This window comes from Volvox carteri (assembly GCF_000143455.1).
Source record: "Volvox carteri f. nagariensis unplaced genomic scaffold VOLCAscaffold_66, whole genome shotgun sequence".
NCBI classification, from domain to species: Eukaryota; Viridiplantae; Chlorophyta; class Chlorophyceae; order Chlamydomonadales; family Volvocaceae; genus Volvox; species Volvox carteri.
Window position 1 is genome coordinate 531,735 of NW_003307609.1, and position 12,790 is coordinate 544,524.

The 12,790-nt window shown below is 51.6% G+C and overlaps 2 protein-coding genes across 2 annotated transcripts in view; one reads left to right on the top strand and one right to left on the bottom strand.

The window, feature by feature from the left end:
- Positions 1-244: 244 nt before the first annotated feature.
- Positions 245-4,481, top strand: phV5 (extracellular matrix glycoprotein pherophorin-V5). Its single transcript, XM_002956849.1, has 8 exons — positions 245-315; positions 583-814; positions 1,140-1,936; positions 2,247-2,385; positions 2,606-2,657; positions 2,915-3,022; positions 3,543-3,648; positions 3,880-4,481. Exons 1-8 carry the CDS (start codon positions 260-262, stop codon positions 3,989-3,991), a joined length of 1,602 nt encoding a protein of 533 aa, XP_002956895.1. The 5' UTR covers positions 245-259; the 3' UTR covers positions 3,992-4,481.
- A 5,684-nt stretch (positions 4,482-10,165) lies between these two features.
- phIII (extracellular matrix glycoprotein pherophorin) overlaps positions 10,166-12,790 on the bottom strand; it is a 6,956-nt gene continuing 4,331 nt past the window's right edge. Inside the window, exon 8 of the mRNA XM_002956880.1 lies at positions 10,166-11,864. Within this exon, the coding sequence (XP_002956926.1) occupies positions 11,798-11,864 (67 nt within the window). The 3' untranslated portion in view covers positions 10,166-11,797. The remainder of the gene's footprint in view (positions 11,865-12,790) is intronic.

Here is a 12,790-nt window from a genome sequence, read left to right on the forward strand (position 1 = left end):
CGGATGAAATGCACATTTATATGTGTCTGCGATTAACGAATTCTGGGCCGTGTTTCTGAGATTTATATTCAGCAGAAGGTGTTTGCTTCCCAAGGACAAAGCGTATCTGTTGCGGTGGCCAGTCCGGAAGCGGCTACCTGCGCCCGCCGTTTACGGTAGACGTACGGGCAAGCAGCAGCACAGCTGCAGCGGTCGGTCGGGTAGATAAATAGCGCAATTATGATACAGAATATCATCAAATTGACATAGCTCTGACAACATGGCATCCTTTGCAAAGGCGGCTTTCATTTTGGCGACAGCGCTGGCGGTTGGCTGGTGCGTTTTTAGCATGGTGCATTCCCATATGCCTGGGCTTTCGCTCTGAGGTTTGGCCTATATGTATATATAAGAGCATGCCATATACATGAAGGCTTTCAGTCTTTGCCTTTGCATCGCAAAAGACGTACATGTCCTGTCGCATGCCATAGTGATGAGCCTTTTCTATAAAGCAATACATAAACTACAAGCATAACTTGATCATGAAACAGCAAGCATCAACCATGAGCACTGACCTTGCTTGCTGCTTGTCGCCGCTGGTTCCAGGGCGCTCAGCGCTCATGCGCAGGAATACAACGAGTACGATGGCTCAGCTGTCACGCCTGGCAGCATCCCTAACTTCCCATTCCGCAACTGCAACACCACAAACGGCGCGTACCGGCTGGCACCGGTGTGGCGGCCTTCGGGCAGCAACACGTACTGCTTCAAGATCCAGGTCAGCCAGGATGCCCTGTCCTGCACTGGCGCCTGCTGCAGCGCCGACTTGCACAAAATTGAGGTGAGCCCACGGCCGTCTGATGGCGTGGGGGATGCGACATGCGAACACATTGCTACAGGTCCTAGGGCCTCGGAAAGCACGGGAAGGCGCTCAAGATGTCGGTGTTGGGGGCTCTGTTACCATCCTAGCTGCTCAGGGGAGTGTTTGTCTAACCAGGTTTTGGAACGCGCCTCGCAAGATTTATATAGCTCATTTGCATGTACTGGAGAGAATGTGAACTTCGTACCCTCAAAAGTAGAGGGAACACCACATTGTGATGTTCCCTCCTGCCTCACCTTGCCCTCACTCCATCCTCCCACCACATGCCATCCCGCCATGTCCGCAGTTCAACGTGTCCAGCAGCTGCCTGGTGGCCGGGGCTTCAGTTGTCGCCACCGTGAATGGAGTGCGGACCCGGGTTGGTGCGACCCTGGACAAGGCCCCGGCTGGGCCCGCTGGCTCTGCCGTTCTGCGGCTCACCCAGCTTGGGCTGGACACCACGACCGCCCAGGATGCGGAGGTGTGCCTCACCCTCAAGACCAACCGCGGAGGCCAGGGCTGCACCACCCTGGAGCAACTGTGCTCGTCGCCAGGCTTCCCCGCAGGGACATGCACAGCAGCTATGTTCGATGTTGCGTGTGATTGCTGCCCGGTTTCTCAAGCCGGTCAGGCCCTCCCGCCGCCGCCACCGGTTATTCCAACGGCCATACGCCCTTGTGACGTCTGCATCGCCGCGACCATTGTGCCCCCGGCCAATGATGTGCGACCATACCGCTACGACAGCGCCACCTGCGCCGCCATTCAGCAGAACATCGCCGACATCATGAACTCTCTCCTGGAAGCCGCCAACGTCGGCGCCTTCAAACCCTTCGCGCCAAATGCAAGCCGGTGCTTTGACACACAAATCATTACATGTGGCAGGTTCAACGGTTCGGACAGTGATGCGTTGGCCCTTCTGACGGAAGCGGTGCAGCAGCAGCTTTCCGCCTTCATCGAAATCGCGTCTGGCGGCAACGTCTGCAATCCAAAGTTGGAGAAATACACGGTGACGGTCTCCACCATCAACAATGTAGCAGATCAGTGCCTGGACCTCTCGCAGTCGGCTAGTTGCTTCCTGCCTGGCGTTCCATTCCCCAACTGCACGTGAGTCACCCTACTTCATGGTGTCGTCTCTTTTGCGGCGCAGCCGCCCTCCGTAAAGATTTGGGGGCGAGGATGTAGGGCCTAATAACCAAAGCTTCCTCCCGCAATGGATGAACCCATGTTTGGGATCTGGCTAGCGTCTTTGTCGTGTATGCAGAGCTTTGGATGAATGGCTGAAGGCAAAGACACCGCGCTTGCATGGATACCTTGCTCACATGGGCTATGTGAAAATATCGGGAACGTTGGGTGAATGTGTGATAGTACTAGTTACCGATCCTGCTGCCGCCTCCGCTCGCCTTCTGACGCGCAGGTGCAACACAACCCAGGGAGTCATGCCGTTCACAGTCTCCCCCACCTGGTATGCACAGCCGGCCAATGTGCGCTGGGGCCGCAACGTCACTGAGTACTGCTTCACCGTCAACACGCTACAGCCAAGTCAGGTCGTGCCGGTGAGGCCAGATAGGTGCATGGAGGACCCGTGGGGTGGCGCTTTGTTTTCTTCCACGCACCCATGCATGCTTGGCTGCATGCCTGATGAGCTCGGTTAGTTGTATCGGGTCTGGACAAGGCACACGGGCCTGTCTGCTGCGTGTAGCTCACCCAGACAAAAAAAAGAAATTAAGAAATTACGTGACTGAGGATGCTGCCTCGTTCGCTGTCCCCCTGCAGAGCACCTGCTACAACGCAAACGACGCGCTCGCCAAGATTGAGTGGTATGCGAGTAAGTTATCATTGCTGTTGCTTGCTTGCGTAGTCTTCTATCGTTTCAACGTTTCTTAGATAAGGCCCGTCCTTTCAACCTGGGCAGACATGCATGGATATGTGGGAGTACACATACGCGTACATGACTTCCGTAATGCGAGCAGACTGCAGCATAGCACCCAGTACGGCAGCATCAGTGGTTAACCTTTTTTGGTCCTCGCTACAGCCTAGGGTTTCACCTGCCGTGCATTTTGGCTTGTGTTTCCATGACTGCAGGTGATGCGTTCAGGTCGGCGGTCAAGGGTTTCACGGTGTACCCCGCCGGGGGATCAAACAAGACCATTGCCGACAGCTGGGGCGCCACTGGAACCGATACCCTGAAAGGTGAGGCCGGCAAGCTAGATAGCAGCTCAGGTAGATGCACCTCGTGCGGGGCTCATTCGCTGCTTCGATTGTGGATTCTGTGCGGCATTTACCTGCCGTGTGTGAAAAGGGTAACTGTCGTGCGAGACCTTCACTTACAATACACTCGAGGAAATCTCGACGGACCTGCATCTCGGAAGGCCTCTTCAATGACCCTATCATAAGATCAGCAATAAGCTCCAACAGTGTAGGCAGATTGCCGGAGCTGTGGAGCTGTCAAGCTCAATAACACAATCCCGAAAATGGCAAGCCCTACGGCTGCTGTACAAAACCCAGCGCAGAGGCTACACTCCCTTCGCTCCTGACGCATCTAAGCTGCAATTACAATTACAGTAACTCTGTTCAGTAGCCAGCCATGCGCCGTTTTGTTCGTAGCGTACTTGTCCAATTGCCATGTGCTGCACCATCACCGCTAATGCCTGCATGTCAAATAAGGTCACATCGTTCCCTGTCTGCGCATCCTTTTTTTTCGTGTGTGCAGTCAATCTCAACTGGAACCTGCTGCAAGCCAACGGCGGCAAGGTTTGCGTGGCGATTCAGAACCCGTTCACCATGGGCGACATCTGCAAGGGAGCCCTTGGCCAGTGGTAAGTCCTGAGGCAGGGGTTTGCGAGGCCTATTCTTCTCAACTCAACTAACGAATGTACGGCCGCGCCACGTGCAAGACACGCGTATTTCCTTCCCACACGTTTAGACCACAAGTTGCACACGTGTCAATTAGCAGCAGTGGTAGTAGGGATGAGTGTGCCTGATTGCTATGTCGCTAATGATACTCCTTCAGTAATACCCCTGCTGTATCTTGCCTGCGCCCGTGCAGCTACGCCAGCATCTTCAACAGGGACAACTCGGACTACTGCTGCCCCATCTACCGCACGGGGCCATGATTGCCGTAAAAGCAGTTATGGCGCTGGAGAGCGCAGCAGTCGATAGATAGATAGATAGACGAGCTAGACAGGGGAGGGGCCATGATTGATCTGTTGGACGGAATCATTTTCTTTCCCTGACACAACTGCTTGTCGTAATATTTTTTTGTAAATATTGATCGATTACCACAATTCCTCGAACAGTTACGAGGCTAGGCACGCGGACAGGCGGGCTAGGCAGGTGCTGCTGTGCTGCGTATGTCTATTAGGATTGTGGCCCAGGGGCTTCTACTGTCGGTGTGCATGTTGCCATAGACACCGCGGCCGAATGTGCACGGTTTATTAAATGATAATGTGGCTTGTGAAGTTAACGCAAGTAGCTCGCGAGCAGCGGCTAGTTGGTCAAGTGGACTGAGTCTGAGCATGACGTGGTGGGACGCGGTGCGGTCTATTTGGAGCACTAAAGTACATCCCGTCATCAGCAGGCTCTGCTGGGTCCTGCGGGTGGCGCAAGTTTGGAATGCCCCATACCAGTTGAATTGTAAACCCTAACTTGCACAACGACCCCCCCCCCAATAAGATATTTTGATGCATACATCTGAATCAGGTGGCTGGCAGAAGTTAAGGCCTGACTTCTGCTCTCGGAGGTTCCTGTTTCAAATCCGATGGCCGAACCCTCGGGTGTGTGAGGGATGTTGAATTGGGAGGTGGTCCCCCATCTTGTGGACGGTATAGGACGTTAATATAGCAACATGCGAGCTGACCAGGAACGAAGGTTTACTTTTAGTTGGATGCTGGTGGGGAGTTGCTGAACCCAACGCGTACATTCTGAAATTGGATGGGGTGAATGGATTAGGGTGCCCCTCTCGCAGGGGTGAGCAGGGAAATGCCTCAGGAAAGGGGGCCGCTAGTGAAGCAGTACCACCCTGTAATATCATCATCTTAAGTGCGGAAGTCATCCACTTGCATGCCTCGAGTCTTTAAGAATGATGGGGGCAAGCTTTCTCCCTTACGGGAGGGTTAGGCACTTAGTGCAGTCGTGACAGTGTACGAGAGGAAGAGTATTCGTCCACACGTGTAGTGATAACTGGCCGGGAGGTACATGAGCATGACAGTCCTCCAACACTACCCTCTCCTGAGCGACCCACTCCAGAGAGCTTACGTTTAATAATGTGTTATAGCACGACCTCAGAAAAGTGCCGATCGGCGGATGCAGATCCCGTGATAAGCCCAGGATACTACAGAGCTCCTGCAGGCTTTGCGACTGTGGGGCGGTTGAAGGTGTAATGCATGTTTTCGCGGAATGCCTTGCTTACACAAGTAGACGGGCTAAATACGAACGTGACCTCGCGTTTCAAAGGCGCGACATGTGCACGATTATGACCGAGCCCCCACCCCTGGCATTAGCCAGGTTCCTCTCGGAAGAAGTCTGGGAGACCCGGCACGTTTCTCTAAGGCGCTGCATGCTGAAGCGGACGAGGGAGGACGATGATGGTCCACCATGTAACCGCACCAAAGACGGTTTACCGTCCATGGTCCCCCCGCATGTTACGGACACCCCTGCACTTGTGTGAAACTTGCAACTTGTAGCTTTTGATCCCAGCCATGCATGACAGCAGGCTGCAAGTGTTGCTGTAGTAGCTGGCCGCTGAAAAGGTCTCTCGAGATGCTGGTGTTCGCGCTTAGCGCGTATTTGTAGAGCCGTACTGTGTACCAGCTACTACAGTTGCACTTCCTACCTGCAAAGCAAGTCAACGACGTGTCGTTGCGGAGGGCGTACCCTGTCAGAAGAGTCGACGTCAACTGAACACCCTGCACCTAGGTCAGCAAAAAGGCAAGGGTTTCGAACATACAGTCGCCTGCCGTGTACAGATACTCTACACATCGCATTACCCTAAGTCCTCCAACCGTCAGCACCGCGTCCAACTCCACGCGCCACATGGAAGACATTCCATTGCTGCATAGTCAATCCCTGCTGTAAAAGCGCACAAGTCAGGATGTGTACACGAGCGACAACAGACGCCGGTACAGGAGAACTGCCCAGCAGATTGAGCAACTCACGGTACCCCAGCGTAGAATGTAACGCTGCGTGAACGCTAGGATGAAGACAGTTTATATATGCGGCCAATGGCAACGTTTGCCGCACACGTGGTTTCGTTGTCAAGGGGGCTGACAGGCATTGTAGGCATTGACGACAGAAACACCGTGTTCAACTTGATTGAATACGTTATCCTGCAGCGAACCTGCGTTTCAATTCCCGAAAACAGACAATGAGCTTGAACAATGTCGACTCGGAACGGAGATCCCTTCAAACGGCAAGGACACTTTATTGCGACTCAGCAAGGACACTTCATTTCGATTCATGCGACTCATTTGCCGAGTTTTGGCTAAGCAGGGGCCGCGTGTTTCAGAACTCAGAGGGTTGCAAAGATTGGGGATTGGGGCCAGGTACTGGTCAGGCGGGATGGGGAATAGGGTGATGACGTCAGGATGGGATGTGGGGGCCAAGGCAAGGATAAGGGATTAGGCGTGCTACACAACTATTAGGATGGAGATTGCTGTCAGGGTGAGGATGGGGATGGGAACCCTGTCAGAGGGATGGGCTTTGAAACCTTGACCAAGAATGGGATTGGGAACCCTGGCCAAGGATGGGGATGGGACCCTGGCTGACAGGATGGGGATTGCAGGCTGTCGCAGGTTTAGGATGGGCTCGCCGCTGCAGGATGAGGATTGGGGACACAGCTGGAGGATTAGGATGGGGGTTCCGAGGTAAGATGAGGGCTCAGAACCGCTGAACCTTTTGCGTCATTGCTCGGCACAAACTCTGACAACACTTGTCAAGCATGACTGCGTTGAACCCGTACCATTCAGACTCGACTCAGTTAACAGAGTGTTAACTCGCTTTTATGCCTGCGATTTCCGTTCACGTACAACTTGTCACTGTTCTGGCGATTGCAAAATGCCCCTCCGCGAGTTGTGCCGTCAACCCAAGGCCTGCCAGTTATCATTACACCTAGATACATGTAGTATTTTACTGGATCGCAGGTCTTCTCAATTCATCTGTACGGCATGCAACCTCTTGCCGTTATGTCCGTAAACTTTGCCTACTTCAGGCTCGCTTTGATTGTGTTCCTTCTTCAATCCGTTTCAGTGCACCTTTCATCATCCCTTCCTTTCATTGCATTAACGAGCAGCCCTTCCTCGGGGATGTCGATTTCCTGTAAGGGTGAGAGGTAACGCATATGTCTGGCATACGCGACATGTGCTCGTCTCCAGCATGTCAGCTTTATTTACAGCACAGCTTATACAGTGTCATACTCTTGTGTCGTGTGTGTTTCTTTGCCCGACGACGGAAGTGGCCTTTTGAGTGCGTCGTCATGACCTTAATTAAGTACCCAGTGGGCCCAGCATGCGTTCTTGCTCCAATATAGGAACTTTTTAGTAGCTTTTTTATACTGTGTCCTGCAATTGTGTTGTGTCCGTTTCATAGCCTGACGGCGATAGTGCTTTAAGAGTGATTTCTAAATACTTTGGGAGCCGGGTGACGGGCACGCCAACGCCTCGAGGCAGGCTTAGGGTGTATTTCCAGTGCGGATTAAGGCCAGGGATTAAGGTCCCGCTATTCCCGGCTAATCCCCGGCTAATCCCTGGCAATTCTTAAGGCCTGGGATTAGCGCTGGGATTAAGGCCGTACAAAGGCCGATGTATACTTTCTATGTGATTCTGAAGCTAAAATTGTGAAGTTCTGAACTAGTTTGGGCATTAGGAATTGAATCAGTATTAGATATGAACAGGAAGCGCACTCTTCTCGCCGTTCATCTCTTCATCACCTTTTGAGCAACCCAAAACAGGAATTGCTTATTTGAGATCATATATATGGAACTACCTAGAAATTAACGTCAGACATCGCGCCGTGAATGCTAATCCAGATACGGAAAGATACTACCTGGCTCGAGCCAGGTAATAACTTTTTTGTCACAGGTTGCCAGGTAAATACATGGGTATCAAGTTCAGTTTATGTTCTTTCCTAATCTCTTGCTAGCTCCCGCTAATCTTCTGATTAGAGAACACGGTGTCCTGAGGAATTTCTTAATCCCCGGCTAATCCTGCTTAATCCCGGTGGGATTTCCACTGCCGGGATTAGCGCAGGGATTAACGCTAATCCCTGGCCTTAATCCGCACTGGAAATACACCCTTAGGGTGTATTTCCAGTGCGGATTAACGTCGGGGATTAACCCTCTGTCGTCCATCGATACTTGCTCAAACGGCTAAGTTGTTGGCAAACTTACCTCGCCTTTCTAACCTTTGGTTCCCTTATGGAACGAAACTATGTGGTAAGCTCCTACCAAGGACTTCCGTGCCCTAATCCCTGGCCTTAATCCGCACTGGAAATACACCCTTATTGTACTATTCACAGCAAAAGGTGCAGCACTACCAGTGCAGCAATCTTAAATAACATAAATATTAGTTTTTCTACTACCCTGCTATATGGCTTCATCATGGTTTGGAGTCCTCTGCTATCTTTTTACAAATGAGGCCTGCTGAATGCCTGAAATCTCGCTATTTTATGCGCAGAATGTGCAAAATAGATTAAAAAAAGCGTTGGTGATGAATTTAAAAGAGTTTACCAGCCAGCAGCCACCATCACCGTCGCGAAAGAAACGCTGTCTTCGTTAAGTTTGCCATGATGTTATGTGTGGGTTTCTTTGGTATGAGGAAAAATGCTTCAGGTGGGCCCTACGCCTCTACCCAGCAGCGTGCGCAGGTAGCAATCTCCCAACCCCACAGCAGCAGACACACATTGTTTACCGAAAGTAATGCTATTTTTTCAAAATGATCTGAACCTTAATTTTATTATGACCTAGTACTTTTGCATTTTACCGGATGCTGGCCGTACATTAATTGGGTTCCTAATCTAGCCAGGCGTTGAGATTCGATGCATCCATTCACATACTGATCCTGATGTGCGATAAACAGCTCAGCAATAAAACATTACCATGTTTAGTAATCAATCAAAGATTGCGGATGTGTATAACTAACTCTACGCTTGAAATTTAATGAAAACAATAATTAAAATAACAGGCTCGTATTCTTTGCATGAAGGACGTTTTTGACGTAAATGAAACTGCGAGCGGAGGGTGCGTGGAATTAAGACGATGGCACTCCCAGAGAATATGCGCGATCTAAAGCGCGCTTCCAGCATTTCGAGAAGCTTTTATGGCGGCCAGCTATTTAATACACCGAAGTTGCCATTCCGCGGCAGAGCGGATTAAGGCCGCTGGTGACTGGATCCGGCAGTACACGAAGCCAAAACAGGGTATGGTGAACGATCCCACCGAGTACCCCGAATCCCCACCCACCCCGAGTCCCCACCCCACGCCAAAAGACCTGGACACCGATATACCCAACCGCATCATTTGGTTGGGATACCTGGTTGATCAATTATAACACAGCTGCAACTGCTCAGAGAAAAGTACCGCTCGGCGGATGCAGACCTGCGATATGCCCAGAATACAACACATATGCATGGCCTGCTGCGGGTCAAACAGGGCATGGCAATCAAGTTTTGCAATGTCCACCAGCCCGGTGGATCCTGAAGATCCCCGGCCTAGCTGGTGTATGTTTCTCATGCTTATCGAAGTATATGCTTATCCAGCTGCCCAAGCGGCCCCCTAAAGTCAAGATGAAACTTGCCAATCACAGATTATTCCGCCTTTCATTATATTCCGACTAAATGTAGTAGCTGGCCGCTGGAAAGGCCTTTACAGATGCTGGCGGAGCGCCTTCGCGTGTTCTTTTTATGGACGATATCAAAGCTAGCACTCGGCCAAAGCCTAGTTAACGGCGAAGCATGGTCTTTTATTTTATACTTTTTCGACTTCGGAGGACACCTAGAGTGACACCCCAACGGGGACTTAGACTAAGACCGAAGAGGGGACACGAGGGGACGTTGGAGTTAACAACGTTGTTCCACTGTCATCATTCCCTTTAGGGGCTTTGTGTCCCTTTTGCCATACCCATACCCTTTAGTTTATATGTGCGTGCATCACAGTGATCATGATACCATGCACAGTGCGTACTACAGTACTACATGGCATGCTGGGAAAAAGCAAAATTAAAATTCCTAGCTACATACTATGCATCACTTAACATTCGGCGTTGGTCAATAATTAGGGCTCTGCTGTACACAAGCTGAAATGATGCAGGTGGTCTTTTGTTTTCAAGAGGGGAGCACGTGCCACGTGGCCAGTGGGTTCCTTACAGCCAGCTACGGTTCTACGGCGAGCTTTGTTTCTCGCGCACCACCATCACCCCGGTCCCAGCACACAACATCCGTACGAAACGAACTCGGCCGAGCCTGAAGGACTTTGCATGTCGTATACGGCATGGCATCCCCACAAGTCGGCACAGAATCAGTCATGTACGGGATGCACGAACTGCTGAACGGCGACCCATTACAAGCAAAAGCTAATATTCTAAGCGACTGGCCGTCGATGAAAATCAAAATACGGCGTCTGGATGAACCAGCTGTAGCCGGGCTCCATTACTTATTTTACCCTCCTGCCTCGCCTAAGGGAAGAGCGAATCAGCGTCCATCCAAGCCAAATCCATACTCAAACGTCCACGGCAGATTGCGCTTGCATAGCGGCATATGTGGGCAATTCACATATGCATGTTAGATGGCTGGCTGGTCCATGCATGGCAGATGCTCGTCTTCTGCCAACATCGCTTTTCATTCGCGACAAAAACCCAGCCACGGGCCCGGCTGCTATTTGCTGCGTGGTTCACTTGTCTGAATAGGCACGTACGCCGAAAATTCCTTCAACGACGCCTGCAGGACAAATACCCCGTTTTAATCCTGTATGTCATTGCTTTAAGGCAACGTAAGGAACGAGCCAACCTCCGCCTGGCCATCACTACAGAATCGCACATCGGCCCGGTCCGGGCTGGGCCCGGGCCAGTGACATCACATCAATCAATCAACGCGAGACATTAATAACAGCATGCCATTGTGTGACGCGAACCCTGTGCCTGTTTAACTTGTTGAATGCGCGCTCGCTCGGGTGCGTGGCCAGCTTGATGGCTTAGTTAGGACGTGCATGCAAGGAATGGCCTAAATAGGCTCGTAACGAAATACAAATCGGCAATCGTTTGCGTCTGATGTAGGACCTAGGAAGACCTCTCCAATCTTCAAGGGAAAAGGGAGGTCTTTTGGAGCACCTCTGGAACAAATCAATCGACCCACACGCACTGCTGCTGGCGATGTAAGAGTGACATGTACACCACCAGCCCACACCTCTACACTTGCCTAATAAGAAATGGAACGCCGTCAAATGCGCATGCAGGGGATGCCGTATACAGGCAGGCTGACGGCCAGCCCGCATGGGGGGGATTTTCCGCTTGCGTGCTCACATTGCCATCAGTCCTACATGTATCCTGGCAAATGCCTGCCGCTTTCCTAAAGAGGGCAAACTTTTGTTACTTTCTATGTAACTGAGCTCATCACCTCCAAAAAACTTATAATAGTGACATCGGCTGTCACAACTCAAAAGTCTCATACCGCACCATGGGGATTGCCTACAACAGCATTTTGCAGATCCATGTACTGCAATTCCGCGCTTTTGGACGTACCCACGTGGGCCAGGGGACCAGCACCGGGGCCGCAGGGCAGCTGACGTCTCCCTAGCTGTTGGCAACTCCACCCCTTGCTCCTTACATGTAAGACCCACCCATGCACCTTAGTCCAGGTTTGATTTCATCATCAGAGCGTGCCTCGTCATTGCACCACATGGAGCCGGCAGCTGGACCTCGGTTCTGAGTGCGCAACAACACCTGCAGCTGCCGGCTGTCACCCATCATGCTCGTGCACCCGTCAAGGCCCCGTGCGGTAGATGGGGCAGCAGTAGTCTGAGTTGTCCCTGTTGAAGATGCTGACGTAGCTGCACGGGCGCAGGCAAGAGTGGGTGGCGGAAAGAGAATTAGTGACATATCAGCCAGGCAGCGCCATCGCACAAAGGTAGGGCCGAGGAGCTGGGAGCGGATGCAGGACTACTGGATAGGCTGACGCCCTCTGTGCTGTGATGGATGGATGGATGGATGGATGGATGGATGGATGGATGGATGGATGGATGGATGGATGGATGGATGGATGGATGGATGGATGGATGGATGGATGGATGGATGGATGGATGGATGGATGGATGGATGGATGGATGGATGGATGGATGGATGGATGGATGGATGGATGGATGGATGGATGGATGGATGGATGGATGGATGGATGGATGGATGGATGGATGGATGGATGGATGGATGGATGGATGGATGGATGGATGGATGGATGGATGGATGGATGGATGGATGGATGGATGGATGGATGGATGGATGGATGGATGGATGGATGGATGGATGGATGGATGGATGGATGGATGGATGGATGGATGGATGGATGGATGGATGGATGGATGGATGGATGGATGGATGGATGGATGGATGGATGGATGGATGGATGGATGGATGGATGGATGGATGGATGGATGGATGGATGGATGGATGGATGGATGGATGGATGGATGGATGGATGGATGGATGGATGGATGGATGGATGGATGGATGGATGGATGGATGGATGGATGGATGGATGGATGGATGGATGGATGGATGGATGGATGGATGGATGGATGGGACTAGAATAAGGCCAAATCAGCAGACCTCTCTAAGAAGAACAAGGAGAGCATGTGCACCCCATCGATTCGACCTTCGGCACTTCAAGACTTGCGGCGTTGTGGATTCGATGGCTGCTCATGGTTACTTTGGTCGTCTAATCTTCCAATACGCTTCATTCAACAACTCATGCAAGTGGTAT